This window comes from Physeter macrocephalus, chromosome 7, assembly GCF_002837175.3.
Source record: "Physeter macrocephalus isolate SW-GA chromosome 7, ASM283717v5, whole genome shotgun sequence".
In the NCBI taxonomy this organism is placed as follows: domain Eukaryota; kingdom Metazoa; phylum Chordata; class Mammalia; order Artiodactyla; family Physeteridae; genus Physeter; species Physeter macrocephalus.
In genome coordinates, this window is record NC_041220.1 from 78,898,286 (window position 1) to 78,915,347 (window position 17,062).

The 17,062-nt window shown below is 40.8% G+C and overlaps 1 protein-coding gene across 6 annotated transcripts in view; it reads right to left on the reverse strand.

The window, feature by feature from the left end:
- Positions 1-1,384: 1,384 nt before the first annotated feature.
- Positions 1,385-17,062, reverse strand: part of RHOH (ras homolog family member H) — a 36,397-nt gene continuing 20,719 nt past the window's right edge. For all 6 annotated transcript variants that reach the window (XM_028491532.2, XM_028491531.2, XM_028491529.2 and 3 more), the window contains 2 exons: positions 3,367-3,489; positions 1,385-3,078 (listed from right to left, as the gene is read on the reverse strand). In XM_028491532.2, the coding sequence (XP_028347333.1) occupies positions 2,286-2,861 (576 nt within the window). In that variant the 5' untranslated portion in view covers positions 2,862-3,078; positions 3,367-3,489 and the 3' untranslated portion in view covers positions 1,385-2,285. The remainder of the gene's footprint in view (positions 3,079-3,366; positions 3,490-17,062) is intronic.

A 17,062-nucleotide genomic window follows, 5' to 3' on the forward strand; every position in this document is an offset into this window, starting at 1 on the left:
AAAGCTTTGGGACAACCAATTTTAGTCATTAGAAATTTATTCCTGCTATCATGTTAAATACTGCCTACCTTAAAGACCAGCCCTGAAGGAAAATCTGCAGAAGTTATTTAAGACCATTTGCGATTGTTGGAGAAGAGGAGGAGGGTCAACAGGGATATCACAAGGAGATGCGCTCCCATCGCCTCCCCTGCCTGGCCAGCTTTGAAGCCCTCCAACCCTCTGGATGCCCAACATAGACAGCTGGATATAGTAGCTCTCAAGTCAAGGGACACAGGTGACACAGAGCCGAGGATGTGCTGTGGGACTGGAGAGCTGGAGCTGTCCGGGTGAAAGGCAGATATGTCAGCCCCAGAGGATTGAGGGAACCTTGGACGCAGAGACTCAGACCCTGGTCCCATCCCTTTTCCTAAATGTGGATGGGAGAAGAGGAAAAAGAGAAGGCAGTGTGGAGATGAGCACACATTTGATTTTGACATTGATTATAGCTCTAAAGAATTGACCACATAAGGAAACTGAAAAATTAGTTTGGTTATGTCATCATAGGTCTAATCACAGTCATTTATGCCAACTGCCTTACCATTGGTGTGTAATGGCATGTTACACCAAACCAATGAATTACTTTCATAAACGTGGTTCAGAGTAGTTATAGGTTTTGATTAGGTGAGTAAAGGAAGCACTTGGGTTCTAGCCTCACCATTCCTTAAGTTACATAGTCCTCTGTTCTCAGCTTTAACAGATGGTCAATACCATTGCTTTTAAGCTATTAGACAGAATGGTGGTTGGGGGCTGGAGGGATGTCCCCATTGATTCAGTATTTCCCTTGAGAAATTTTTATTATCTAAGCAATTGCTGTATAAACAGTTTTCCTGTTCCCTGTGCTAGGAATTTGTGATTTGTTTTTCCACTCAGGTGTTTCATATTCATGAAATAGTAAAAGCTATAATTTCCCCTTTTTCCCTTAAATACATACATATACATGTAGACACCATCCCAATTATTTTGATTAGGTCCTAAAATTAATGAATTATGTTGCCATGCCAGCTCAGTTTAGAGCTCAAATAACAAATCTGCTAAATCACAATTATATAGACTTTGAGCCTGCTCTTTCACAAGACCTACAACCAGCTAGGAACCCCGGTGTCAGAAGAAGCAGGCAAAGTGCAGCGGTCTCTGAAATGAAAGTAAGACTTCCTCGCGTCTGTTCCAAGTGCTGCCGCTATCCCTGTGAGCAGTCTGATTCTCTACCTGAAAGGTTTTCCTTCAATCTGTTTTGGTGAATGACAGAAGAATACTTAGTACATAATCGGAGATCTTTGGGTGAAAGGCAAAACCATAAGAAATGCGCTTAAAAAAATAATTACAGAGACATATAATGATAGCTGTTTAAAATCATTAGGCAGTATTAAAGTATCTTATGTCATTGAACTGTATTTTATATACAACTCTGAAAAACAAGGGGGTGGAAAATTAATTGCAAGGATCAGTTTACAGTAATTTTAAAATCTGATTACCTAATAAAATCTAGCCTGCAAGTGGTTCCAACAAAATTACTACTTCAGACGAAAATACCAACACTACAGGGGCTTCCCTGGTGGCGCAGTGGTTGAGAGTCTGCCTGCCGATGCAGGGGAAGCGGGTTCGTGCCCCGGTCGGGGAAGATCCCACATGCCGCAGAGCGGCTGGGCCCGTGAGCCATGGCCGCTGAGCCTGTGCGTTCGGAGCCTGTGCCCCGCAACGGGAGGTAGGCCACAGCAGTGAGAGGACCACGTACCGCAAAGAAAAGAAAAGAAAATACCAACACTACAAACATATGGCAGGGCCCTATAAGGTCGTTCCACTCATACATCAATTTGTGTTTGTCAGTAGGTAGGAAAAGACTTTCCAAGTGTGAAAACTAATGATATACCAGTGCTATTTATTTTGTTATTATTAAATACAATGTGTCTTTAAATACGGCATTCTTCGGAAAACTCACTTCATTATCCAAAATCATGGAGACCACTTTGGTTTTGTAATCGAAGATGGAATATTCATTACAGTTCCCCAAGGGATCTTCTAACTATACTGGGCAAAGAGTTCTTCGGTAGAGTGTATTTCGTAAAAACATCCAGTAGCCAAGTCTCATCCACAACTGTATCCGAAAGGTTTCCTGCTGCTGCCCATATGCTGTTTCAGGACGTGCTCAGGACGTGCCCAGAAGGAGCATCGACCCTTGCTGGCTTGCCTGCTCTCCCTGTCCCAGTTAGTCTTTGCGATAAGTGACTGCTGGGTGGAGTCTTTGGGGTTTAGAGGATCTTGCACTCGTTAACGGAGAAGAACCTCCTTCTGTTGTGTCTCCTGGCCTGGTTGATGGCAGTCCGGACGGCACACTCAAATACCTGCTGTACCCCCCGGTTGCTGAGGGCTGAGCACTCCAGGTAGCCCTTGGCTCTCACCTCCTGGGCCAGTCTCTTTCCTTCTATGGCGTTGACGCAGGAAGCCCTGTGGGGCCCCATCTCCCTCTGGTCAGTCTGGGTGGCCACCACCAGCACGGGGGTGCAGGGCAGGTTGCTCCTGACTTCACCAATCCACTTGTTCTTCAGGTTCAGGAAGGAGTTTTGGTTGGCCACGGAGTAGCACATCAGCACCACGTCTGCCTGCTGGTAGGACAGAGGGCGGATACTCCTGAAGGCATCATTGCCAGCTGTGTCCCAGAGGCCCAGGCTGATCTGGATGCCATCCATGAAGACGTCTACACCTGTATTTTCATACACTGTGGGCTTGTAGGCCTCTGGGAAGGTCTCTGAGGTGAAGCGCACTAACAGAGAGGTTTTCCCCACGGCAGAGTCTCCCACCAACACACACTTGATGGAACTCAGCATCTTCCCAGCTCGGATTCCTAGTTACAAGTTCAGAATCCCTAGGAAAAGAGCCCTCAGTGGGCTGCTGAAGCAAGCACCATTCAACAACGAGGAATGGAAACCAGATGGACTTGTGTTTCTAGGACCTCTGACAGCAATTTGCAGAATGTTACTTCATGCGGTCCATCCAAGGGAGACGCACCATCTACTTTGGAAACCTCCAAAGGCTGGTCTTCAACTGGAAAAAGAAGAAGAAGGGGAGAAATTGAGTCTTTTTTCCCTTTTTTGCCGATGGGGGAGCTTCCTCATTGGCAAACTGATTAATCAGGGGGTCCAGCTCAGTGGAGCTCCCCCCTTGTCTAAGCCACTCTTACCCTTGGCGGGGGAAGCTTGGATCTATCATACCCCGTACCCACGACCCCACCCAGTCAAGAAGCAGAAGCATCTGATCTCTAAAATCAGCCCACGGATAAAAACACAAGCAGTTGCGCTCTGGTGGCAACATGCAAAAGACCACAATAGCAACCTGGTGTGTGAAAGAGACGTCTTCAGACTGCTCTCTCTCGGCTTCTGCTCCAAGAAGTGGAGAACACAGCCGACAGCGGTCTCTGCCACTTCAGTCTCTAATGGATCCCAGTCACTTTGGGAACTGCAAGAAAGAGCAATGTGATGAGCTGCACATAACAGAAGCACTTCCTTTCATTTTTTTTTTTTTTTTTTTTTACTTCCTTTCATTTATTGATTCATCAGCCAGTCCTTGGTTTACGTGGGAATTTGTGCTGAGGTCAGAGAGAAGAAATCACCAGAACTCTAAAACTTTGCTGTGGTTTTTCCCTTGAGGTTTTTCCAAAAACTGGCTATAGATGTAATGGAAAGGGCACTGTCCTTGGCATTTTCTGCATCTGAAATCAGACTCCCTTACCTATACAAGGAGATGGCTTTGAGCACTTTGCTTAATCTCCAAGCCTGGGTTTACTCATCCGCAAGATTGTGATAGATTTAGGAACCACTTGTCAGAGATGTTGTGGCGATAAAATTGTTTCTTTCTTTTCTGAACCAGCTACCTATGTAATCAGGAACTCTGCTAGGCCCCTGGTTAAACAAAATAGCTTGCTTAAAAGCAACCGTATTTGGTTCCTGTCACTTAAACCGGGCCACGTAAATATGATGGAATCTGAATTTCTTGAAAGGGTCAAATAAATTCTCATTCACTGCAGGTGAAAGAGCTCCAGACAATGAGATCAGCCTTGGAGACGGTGTCCTGTCTGCCAAGGGACGTCATCACAGGGCCATCCCAGCTTCAGACGAAGGAAAGGTCTTTTGGACCAAATTTCAAAGTAAAGGTTATTAATACAATCTGGGCTTATAACCTCCTCCATTGGCAATCTTCCTGACAGATCACATGTGACGTAATGTAAAACAGACCCATAGGATAGGTCTCCTTCAAAAGGTAATTTTTAAAATCACTCCTCTAAATCCAGACATTCCCCTCCAAGACATTATTATCTTTGTCCACCTACAGTCTCTGTTTAATTAGACATAATAGCCTTTATAAATGAGTTAATCAAATAAATAATTCACATGATTTTCACAAATTCATTTTTACCACACATAAGCTGGGTGACCTTGGCCAAGTTACTTAACCTCTCTGAGACTTGGTTTCTTCATAAAAATGAAAATAAGAAAAGCACATTCTTGATGGAATTATTATAACAATTCAGTATGTGGAGAGTCTGGCTTAGCACAGAACCTGGCACATGGGGATCTGTGGGCAGGCACCATACTTTTCAACTTCTACTACTATTTATTTAAAATGCCAAATATTGAAAGTCCAAGCATGGGGGCTGGGACGTCAAATATTCGCCCAGACTCTATCTGAAGACGTACATCTTCATATGGAAATGATAACACAGCAATAATTTATGGTTGTACTTTTACAAGACGTTGTACATTTGAGAATACTCCCTTGACTGTCTTGTGAGAAAGCCCCTTCAGAATGATAGAGCACAAAATGATAATAATAATAATAATTTATAAAATAAAAAAACAGAGAATTCCCTGGTGGTCCAGAGGTTAGGGCTTGGCGCTTTCACTGCCAGGTCCCAGGTTCAATCCCTGTTCAGGGAACTAAGATCCCATAAGCTGTGTGGCACAGCCAAAAATAAAAAATAATAAAATATAATTTAAAAATGAAAACAATGATAGAGCATAATATAAAACTAAGATGAAATTATGACTTTCATTGACTGATTATTATTATTGCAGATTTTAGGTTATCTGGGCTTCGATTGAATCTGTGGCTTACTTCAAAATGCTGATAAAACCCTGATATTTTTTAAAAGAGATGAACCCATGGCAGCCATATGCCAGGGATAGCCTGTCAATGATAAAGAATACATCTAAATGTTATCCTTCTTGTAAGAGTTTTGGGCAAAGGACTTATGCTGGCAGCAGCCAATTCATTCATTAAGGAAATTGCTTCTGCCGTGAATCTAACACACTTAGATGATCAGGAAATCATTGTGCGCTCAGCAACTCCCGCCAGCGCCTTCTCTTAACAACACTTTCGCAGCCTGGCAGGGACACCACAGCAAGAGCAGGCCCTGCTCGGGATGCGGGGCTCCGCGTACTGGGGGGACTGGGGTGGTGGTATGGGAGTGGGTGCTTCACTTCGTTTCTTTTTCTTCTGGGGAAAGAGAATCAATTCAAAAAATCTTAAGCAACTTAATAGAGGAAAAGTATAGCCACTTCTAAGCTTTATCAGTCCAAATTGTCATTCAGTTTTCTTTCTGTAATAGATATACACTTGTATATAACTTCTAAACATTTTTTCCAATTTAAAAAACTTCCTATTTCAACATAATCAACATACTTGCCAGGTTTTAGCTAAATAGCTTTCAATGTTTCAACAATTCATAATTGCACAGCTGTTCCCCACTGCTAGCAGTCTTTGAGTTAGTTTCAATATTTCACAATAATTAACAAGTGTTATTTTATACATAAAATATATATTCATTTATAGAAGTTACTTTTACGTGGAAAAATTTTCTTGGGGAATACTTTTACGAATATGGCATTACTGGATCAATGGGTCATTTTGTGACTTTTATTTACATTATTGAGCATCTTCTAAGGGCTGTATACATTATTCATTAGTTGTTTTCTTCGTTTTTAAAAAACGGTTGTTTGGGGCTTCCTGTGTGGCAGGCCCCGTATCAGGTCCTGAGAGCATAACAGTGAGCAAGCTGGCTTCTGTCCGGATGGAGATCAACATTGCACAACTGCAGAGACTTCAGGGGGTGGGGAGTCCTGTCACAGTCACACTGTGAGGCAATGGCAGAGGCAAAGGTAGACCTAAACAGAGGGTGACCCCAAAGCTGCAGCAGCTCCACGTGTCACCCACACCCCATAATTCCCATTGCCTTACCCAAGGCACCTCAAGTAAAACCATGCTTCCTAAGCAAACCCAGTTTCGAGACACTTTTTCCGGCCATCCCTTCCAAACAGGTCCCTACTCCGCTTCTCCTACAAATAAGGAGTTCTTGATATTTACAAGAAGTGGGTTGTGTCTTGATTCGGAAACTGGTTCCACAAGTGTGTTCAGTTTGTGAAAATTCTTCAAGCTACAGACCTATGATGTGCTCACTTTTCTGTATGAAGATTAAACATCGGGAATAAGTATTTTTAAAAATAAGGTTACTGGGGCTTCCCTGGTGGCGCAGTGGTTGAGAATCCTCCTGCCGATGCAGGGGACATGGGTTCGTGCCCCGGTCCGGGAAGATCCCACATGCCGCGGAGCGGCTGGGCCCGTGAGCCATGGCCACTGAGCCTGCGCGTCCGGAGCCTGTGCTCCGCAACGAGAGAGGCCACAACAGTGAGAGGCCCGCGCACCGAAAAAAAAAAAAAAAAAAAGCTTACTGCCTTTGCAGGGAACATCTTCTCAAGGAATATTTTATCGTAAGTTTTTCATCTTGCAAGAGTTCATTTCACTAATTCTCAACGCTACTTCAGTAATTCCCCTTAGCTCATTTCTAATTGCTACAAATAATGATTAAATTTCTCCTCTGAATCACAAAAAGAAATCACTTTTAAATCAGTTTATTTTTATACACAGATCATCTGTATTCCAAGTGGATTTAATTCTGAAAGTTTGCTTGCAAGACGCTGGTTTGCAGCTTTTATTATTGTTCTCCAGAGTCAAGGTTCTAAGCAGTATTTACATTCTTAAACCTAAAGCTTATTTAATCCCATTATATTTGAATTTAAATGGAATATCACTAAGCCCCGAGGCCTCTTTGAGCCAGGAGCCCTGCCCCCCTGACCCCAGGCCAAGCAGGGACCCTGGCACCCTTCCCCTCCTCTGTCCCACCCACCCTGCTCTGAATGGTCCCTTCCACTCCCAAGAGCACAGTAACTGGATTGTCTCCACAGGTCTAGAGTTCTGAATTTGGTCCAAGTTCAGAGTCAAAAACAAGGCTAGTCAGCCAGGCAACGGCCCAGAGCACCATTAAAGACTCTAGAACCTCATGTCAAAACTAATAAAGTGATGGGAAAATGTACTTCTCTCAAAGTAGTTGGAATTTTCTGAAAAACTGCTTGGAGTTGAGGGTGGAACCCCATGAGGCACACTCAAGGGAAGGTCACTTGGTCTCTGAACTGCTTTCTAAGGGAATTTCTTTTACTGAAGGACTCATATTTTCTCAGTTGGGTATGCACATTTGGGGCCCAAGCTGAACTGTTCAAGGAAAGAAAGCAAAGAGGCAAATACATGCATATCTAACCATTCTAGAATGTAATGACGCTGTAAAGCAAAGTTGTCAACTATGGGTCACCTGTGGGCCAAACCCACCATCTGTTTCTCTATGGCCCACGAATTAAGAATGGTTTTTATAATTTTCATGGTTAAAAAAAAAAAGAACAGTATTTCATGACATGTGCATATCATATGAAATTCAAATTTGTGTCCATAAATAACATTTTTTTGGATCATAGGCATGATCTTTCATTTACAAATTTTCTATGACTTCTTTCTTGCTACAACTCAAAGTTGCACCAGAGACTTTATGGCCCACAAAGCCTAAAATATTTACTATCTGGCCTTTTACAGAAAAAGTTTGACAACCCCTGCTAAATAAAAAGAGGCAATTCAGAGTAAGAAGGAGAGCACAGACCCTGGGATCAGGCAAGCTTGGGTTTGGCCCCAACATCTGCTGCTTAGTGTGCGATCTTGGGTGAATTACTTAACGTCTCTGAGTTTTGCACCTTTGTCAATAGGGGCAGTATAGCTCAGTGATTAAGAGCCTGGACTCTGAAGCCATGCTGCCTCCAAAGTCACTAAGCCTTAGCTTCTTCAACTGTAAATAGGCAATACTGATAGTATCATACAAGGTTGTTGTATGGGAATAAATGGGTAAGTGAATGTAAAGCACATAGAATGGTACCTGGCACAGAGTAAGTACTATAGAAGTATCTGTTATTTATCTATTTACCTTGAAGGGTTGTTGTAAGATTATTAGAGCTAGAGCTGACATGCAGGCCCAAAGTGAGATGATTGTGAGGCCTGGGGGCCTCGGAGGGAGCCACTGGCAAACAGGAAACAAACACTGGAGAAGAGACAGGTCTGTGAGACAAGGGGACAGTGTGGTATTTCAGATCGGGGTGCCAGAGAGATTCCAGGAGAGCCAAGGGGAATCTGGCTACATCATACGGGATGAGAATGAGTGAGAAGGGAAGAAGGGTGGCAGCGAGGAGAATTCTTATTCTTCCACAAACTTTGACATGAAATATTTAGTTACATACATATTCTTGTCTACGTTGTTTATAATGGGAAAAAAATTATTCAAGAACAGGTGGTTCTGAAGGAGAAAAACCATATGATCATCTCAATAGATGCAGAGAAAGCTTTTGACAAAATTCAACACCCATTTATGATAAAAACCCTGCAGAAAGTAGGCATAGAGGGAACTTTCCTCAACATAATAAAGGCCATATATGACAAACCCACAGCCAGCATCGTACTCAATGGTGAAAAACTGAAACCATTTCCACTAAGATCAGGAACAAGACAAGGTTGCCCACTCTCACCACTCCTATTCAACATAGTTTTGGAAGTTCTAGCCACAGCAATCAGAGAAGAAAAAGAAATAAAAGGAATCCAAATAGGAAAAGAAGAAGTAAAGCTGTCACTATTTGCAGATGACATGATATTATACATAGAGAATCCTAAGGATGCTACCAGAAAACTACTAGAGCTAATCAATGAATTTGGCAAAGTAGCAGGATACAAAATTAATGCACAGAAATCTCTGGCATTCTTATACACTAATGATGAAAAATCTGAGAGTGAAATTAAGAAAACACTCCCATTTACCATTGCAACAAAAAGAATAAAATATCTAGGAATAAACCTACCTAAGGAGACAAAAAACTTGTATGCAGAAAACTATAAGACACTGATGAAAGAAATTAAAGATGATACAAATAGGTGGAGAAATATACCATGTTCTTGGATTGGAAGAATCAACATTGTGAAAATGACTCTACTACCCAAAGCAATCTACAGATTCAATGCAATCCCTATCAAACTACCACTAGCATTTTTTACAGAACTAGAAAAAAAAATTTCACAATTTGTATGGAAACACAAAAGACCCCAAATAGCAAAAGCAATCTAGTATTACCGAGTGACTGAATATACTTTTCACGAGTAAGAAAATCAACTTAGGATTTTTTAACTTTACAGTAATGCGAAAGCAATACGCATTCAGTAGAAACTACTTCGACTTTTGAATTTTGAGCTTTCCTCGGGCCCACCGTATGGGGAAAGACACTTCCTCCTGATGCTGGGTGGCAAAGCCCCAGCTCCCCACCAGCCACGCGACCACACCAGGAGACAGCGGATAGATGCAACCACCACGGACCCAGACAAGCACTCTGCTTGTCAGTACAGTAGTCAATAAATTACACGAGATGGTCAGCACTTTATTAAAAAATAGTCCTTGCATTAGATGATTTTGCCCAACTATAGGCTAACCTAGGTGTTCTGAGTGCACTGAATGTAGGTGAAGCTAAGCAGTGATGTTTGACACGTCAGGTGTATTAAATGCATTTTCAATTTATGATATTTTCAACTTACCATGGGTTTACTGGGACGTAACCCCATGGTAAGTTGAGGAAGATCTGTACAACAGAAGCAGCAGCCAAGGAACCAGTAGGAGAAATAATGGTTTTTATTTAAAGACAGTCACGGCATGGAAGCAACCTAAGTGTCCATCAACAGATGAATGGATAAAGAAGATGTGGCACATATATACAATGGAATATTACTCAGCCATAAAAAGAAATGAAACTGAGTTATTTGTAATGAGGTGGATAGACCTGGAGTCTGTCATACAGAGTGAAGTAAGTCAGAAGGAGAAAAACAAATACCGTATGCTAACACATATATATGGAATCTAAGAAAAAAAATGTCATGAAGAGATTAGTGGTAGGATGGGAATAAAACACAGACCTACTAGAGCATGGACTTGAGGACGTGGGGAGGGGGAAGGGTAAGCTGTGACGAAGTGAGAGAGTGGCAGGGACATATATGCACTACCAAATGTAAATTAGATAGCTAGTGGGAAGCTGCCGCATAGCACAGGGAGATCACCTCTGTGCTTTGTGACCATGAGAGGGGTGGGATAGGGAGGGTGGGAGGGAGGGAGACGCAAGAGGGAAGGGATATGGGAACATATGTATATGTATAACTGATTCACTTTGTTGTAAAGGAGAAACTAACACACTATTGTAAAACAGTTATACTCCAATAAAGATGTTAAAAAAAATAGCATAAAAGAACATTTCTAATCTGAAAAAAAAAAAAAAAAGAACAGGTGGTTCTTGGATAAACTAATTAGTTTATTCCTGTAATCAATACGCTTTAAAATAGCAGAGTACAAGTATATTAACTGACACAGGAAAAGGGTCCCTTTGCTGAATGGGATAAAAGCAGTTTTCAAAATATGTACAGTATGATTCCACAGTTATGAAAACATCTAGAGCAGTATATATACCAACATGTTAAGATGAATTGTCTATGGTCCTGAGATTGTAGCTGATTTTCATTTTCTTCTCCTTGCTTCTGTGCATTTTAAAATAAAATAAAAAACACATTTTAAAAGCATGAGTTCTGTTTACGATTTTGAAGCGCCTTGTGTGTGTTCCTTTGTTTTTTAAGTTTGGCTTGAAAAGGCAGAAAAGGCGGATCTGAGGGCCCTTTAGGCTAGAGAATATCTATGAGCCCCCATCATGTCCAAGACAAGAATTTTCTATATCTGAACAGCTGAATTTGTTTAAAATTCCTAGAAGCACTATCTCTGGCTTCTGGTTCTTTTTTAAGGGACAGGCTAAGCTGAGTAATTATGCCTCCTCTCACAAATGTCCTAAGCTCATCTCTCTTTTTCCTCCTCATGAGAGAGTTTTTGAAGTCTTTTCTATATTTTTTTAGATATTCAAAGAAGTTTGAATACGGCCTGGGTGTTTGATGACATTAAGGAACTATTGCTAATTTTGTTAGGTGATAATCACATTGTAGTCATATACTTTTAAAAAATATATTTATTTTTTAAAATTTATTTTTGGCTGCGTTGGGTCTTCGTTGCTGCGCGTGGGCTTTCTCTAGTTGCGGCGAACAGAGGCTAGTCTTCATTGAGGTATGCAGGCTTCTCATTGCGGTGGCTTCTCTTGTTGCAGAGCATGGGCTCTAGGCGCGCCGGCTTCAGTAGTTGTGGCACGTGGGCTACTAGTTGTGGCTCGCAGGCCCTAGAGCGCAGACTCAGTAGTTGTGGCGCACGGGCTTAGTTGCTTCGCAGCATGTGGCATCTTCGCAGACCAGGGTTTGAACCCATGTCCCCTGCATAGGCAGGTGGATTCTTAACCACTGTGCCACCAGGGAAGCCCGGTCATATACATTTTTAAAGTCCTTATCAGACAGCTGAAATGAATATGATGTCTGGGATTTATTTTGGATTATTCCAGAAAAGAAAAAAAAACTAAGGATGATGGATGAAATAAGACTGGGAAAATATTGAGAACTGTTGATGTTGAATGATGGTACATGGGGGTATGTTAGTCTAGTCTCACTATTTTTATATATATTCAAATTTTTTCATGATAAAAGGTTTAAAGGGTGGGAACTCTTGCTTTCTATAGCATTTCGTCCAAGCTGTGGTTTCATTCTCATCTTTAGTTTTAGAGAAAATGCAGAAAAGTATCACTAAAAAAATAAAAAGTATACATTGAGCCTCAGTGACTTGTTCAAGTATTTGAAGGAATGTTGATGCATCAGATAAGTGACATAAAGGTAGACAGTGCAAAGGCTTAGAGCCTGCCTCCTGGTGGAAGGGAGATAGAGGAGAAAAAGGTGAGGATTCCCAGCCAAGTCATAAAGAGAAAACCTTGAGTTTCAAGTACAAGCTCTACCTGCATCTCAGTAAGACATCACCATCTGCCCCTGGGAAGTAAGGGCCATGGCTAGAAAGTATTCTAGTCAAAGGATGCTCTTGAAGTTACTTTGAGATTACATGAACTTCCTAACTGGTATAACTACATTCACTAACTTCCCTTGGCCCTCCTTACCCCAATTCTGCAGAATTAGCTCTTTGCAAAACAGCAAAAAGTAATAATGAAAATAACTTAAAAAAAAAAAAAAGAAAAGAAAGTCAAGAGTGAAAATGGACTACCCACATAAAACCAGATCACAAATCAAAGCAACTCTGAGAATGAGGAAGACCCTTGGCCCTGGGGGTCTTTCTTTTTGTCTGAAAAGGTGAAAGCGTAGAGAAGAGTTTCTACTTTCAGATTTTATGTTTTCCCCTTAGACTTATAGTAGCTCCGTCTGATCTTTACTTACTGTGAAAATATGAAATCTACCTGATACCTGGGTAGACCTCCACCAAGCCCATGGTACCTCCCAGCTCTAAAGCACCATCTGTAACGAAGAAAACCATCACATCCCAGGGTTCCCTCATCCCCCCCACCACCAGAACCACCACCACCACCACCACACCATCATTCAACACACATACTCAAACCATTAGTGGTGAGCAACATTTCCTCCCTTATTTGCTGATCCAGTCAGACTGAAGATGGCCTCCTCACTTTGGCTAACTCTTCCCCTCATTTTGTCTGAATCATCTCTACATACCTTTTTTGCCTGATTATAAAAGTAGTTAATACATGTTATGGAACATTTCAAAAATACTGAACTATCTAAACGACCTAAAGGAGAAATGCAACTACCACCTAAAACCAAAAGGTGCGAGATATTAGTGTACATTTTCCTGTTTCGTTTTTTCAGTGTGTCATTTTTTTTTCAAAACTAATATCGTACTTTATATATAGTTTGGCATCTTGCTTTTTTTATTTAACATTTACATCATAAATATTTCTTATATCATTGAGATCCTTTGAACATAATTTTATGACTGTCATATTTCATTATATGAACATAGCATTATTTATTGAACCAACTATTATTTAAATTGTTTCTAATTTTTACTATAATAACACTGAGTGAACATTTAAAAAATAAATTTGTACAACTATACAATTATTTCTTTAGTATAAATAGGTATGAGCACAATTACTGGAACAAGAAAGATGAAAAACTTGGACAAATTGGTACTCCATATGAAGTATATGAGAGTTTTCATTTTATCACACTGCCATCATTGGGTATAATATTTGCCAGTTTGATCTGTTTTCATTTGCATTTCATTTTTGACTAGTGAAAATTAAAATCATCTCTGTTGACCACTTACATTTTTTCTTTCATAAGTCACCTACTTTGCCTACTTTTCTAGTAAGGTGGTCATCATTTCTTAAATATTTTAAAAAATCTTTTTAGAGATTAAGGATATTAATCCTCTCTTGGTTAAATAAATATGTAGCTTTTTTTCTTCATATGTTTTGTGTCCGTGAATTCTGGTAATTCCCCCAAATCCTGGTACTCCCCCATCATTGAGCAACCACTAAATAGAAGGTGAAATAGCATGTCCCCTGATTGTGGAAAGAAACTTAGCATGATTAGATACCTGAAAGGTCATCTAGTTCAACCTACTCATTTTCCCATGAGGAAACCAAGGTCCAGAGAGAAGTGGTTTAGGTAGTGGGGGCTGACTTGAAGCCCAGAAACTGGATCACTGAGTCAGCACTTTTTTCATCTACACAGTATTTTTTCACGTATATGTTATCTACATTTTATATCCCATACTTAATTTCCTTAATTTTAAAATGTAAACCCTTATAGATAGCTTAGATATATGTTCCAAATTGGTGGCTTTTTACTCAAAAGATAACTCCCAGTATTAATATAAAACTCTTTTTCAAACAGATGTTCTCTTTCTAATTAACTTCCTTTGAGAGATAGATCATCTCTTTTTAGGGGCAATCATTAAGGCTTCCAACATTCTCTAGAATTAGGGTAAACCCTTAACTTACAGATTGCTCAAACTGTAAAAGAAGTCAAGGTATTTTGTTCAGGATATTTAGCCCAGAGCACTGCATGGAGTGAGGTGATTTGGTTTCAGCTTCAAAGTATAAAATTGCTGATATTCCATCATTTGCAGAGCCCAGGTTGTGGAGTTGAGGTCTTGGTTAGATCCTCATCTCTATCGCTGACTAGCAGTATAACCTTCGGCAACTCACATAACAAGAACTGTAAGATGTGGATAATAGTGAATAGTTTGAAGGATTTTTAAGGCAATTACAAAGATTCTATCTCTCATGCCTAGCGGCATGCCTGACCCTTAGTAGATAAGGATAATAATAAACACATTGGTCAGATACTGTTTAAAGTGCTTTATGAAAATTAGCTCGTTAATCATTACAACAATACTATGTGCTCGGGACTTCCCTAGTGGCAGTGGTTAAGCGTCCGCCTGCCAATGCAGGGAACATGGGTTCGAGCCCTGGTCTGGGAATATCACGCATGCCGTGGAGCAACTGAGCCCATGCACCACAACTACTGAGCCTGCACTCTAGAGCCGGTGAGCCACAACTACTGAGCCCCCGTGCCACAACTACTGAAGCCCACGTGCCTAGAGTCCGTGCTCCACAACAAGGGAAGCCACCACAACAAGAAGCCCCCGCACCATGACGAAGAATAGCCCCCGCTCACCGCAACTAGAGAAAGCCCATGAGCAGCAACAAAGACCCAATGCGGCCAAAGATGAGTAAATAAAAATAAATAAATCTATCTTAAATATATTTTGAAAAAAAGAATTTCATTGCGGCATTATTCACAACAGCGGAAAAAAAGAAAAACAACTGAGGATAACTAAAAGGTATCAAAAGGCAGTGGTTAAATTAATTCTGTTGTATCCATACAGTGGAATCCGATAGAGCATTAAAAAGAATTAGGATATGAGTGGGAGGGGGGAATAGGTGAAGGGGATTAAGAGGTACAAACCTCTAGTTATAAAATAAATGTCACAGGAATGTAATACAACAGCATAAGGACTATGATCAATAATACTGTAATAACTTTGCATGGGAACAGATGGTTACCAGACTTATTGTGGTGATCATTTCACAGTGCATGCAAATGTCAGATCACTACGTAGTACACCTGAAATTAATGTAATATGGTACGTCAACTATATTTTGAATAAAAAAATAGAATTAGGTTAACCTTGTACGTATCATGAGGAAAGGTACCCATGATATATTAGTAACTGAAAAAGGAAGCAGTTGAATGATTCATTAAAGAATCTCATTTATGTAGAAAAATAAATGTACAAGCCTGGTCTGATGCCCTTGAATGCCCAGAATGGCCAGAATGGCATGGGTCCAGGCAGAGGAAAGGCATCTGTGCAATGGTGGAGAAAACCAGACTTGCTGTGAATTCTAGCTCAACCAATACGTGTTCCCCTACAGATAAAACTGTACTAAGGGCACAGCAGTTACTCCCTAAGTTGTCTAAGGGAGAAGAGGAGCAAAGAGGAATAACCTAAGAACACAAGTCTGTACAGCCTTTCTTAGGTTTTTAAAATCCCCTTTTGGGATATCAATGTATATACTTTCTATATTAATTATATTGCAGATATAATACACAGCAGTGGGATTAACTATCTCCCTAGATGCATCAACTGTCTCCCTAGATGCTCAACTTCTCCCAGGAAACTGGGAGAAACAAGTTCGTAATGACCCTGAAATTATCAAGATACTCCAGAGCAAAATTCTTTTTTTTTGCTGTTTAATTCATTGCTTAGGCATACATAATGTTCCATGAACATTAAGTTCCAAATCCATAGAAGTCTAAAAAAATGACAGGATGTCTGCCTTTAATTGGCTTTAAACTAGGAATACTTTTACAGAGCCTAATGGGGACAAAAGATAACAAAGAAAATGTTAATATAGTTTAGACTAGGCTTAGAGGTTTTTAAAAAATTTTTTTTCCTACTTTGTTAATAATGTCTCTAAGCCTCACTTTTTTGTTGTGGTTGCTCTCTATAGAAGAAATGACTTCTTGGGGAGAGGTAATGCGATGGCCATGCAAAGGCAGCTGGTATGGCTGTACTTCATCAGACTAAGGCCCCATATAGCTGGGACCTTAGAGAATAAAATCCTAAACTAGAGAGAAAAGAAGCAACCTTCCGCATACAAATAACCTTACGCTCAGCTTCATCCCAGAAAAAATTAAAATTTAAATGGACAAGTGCCATGATAAAGGTAAGTGCAGAATGCCAAGAGAATGCTGAGGACAGAGTGCTTAAATCTTCAAGGGCAGTGGGGTGGGAGAGGCAGAAAGGAGAGACATCTGAGATCGGTCTCAGAGGGGAGAGAAAATGTGATTTGTGGACCACATCCTGACCGAGGAAGCGGCCGGTGGCCAGGTGTGCAGGGGAGAAGGGTCTCTGTATTTGGAGGGTAGAGAGTTGGCTTTTGCGGCTGAAGCACAGGTGGGAGACGAATTGGAAAGGAACACTGGGGCCAGTTTGTGAATGGTAAGTATAAAATAACCTCCTTCCCACCAGCTCTCTCATTACTTTCTCCTCTTCCCCATCCCCACTCCACTTAGCCATTGCTGCCCTGGGACAATGAAACATCCCCCAAACTCTCCCTGCCTTTCCTCACTCAGTAATCTTTTTTTTTTTTGAATTTTTGAATTTTATTTTATTTTTTATACAGCAGGTTCTTATTAGTTATCTATTTTATACATATTAGTGTACACATGTCAA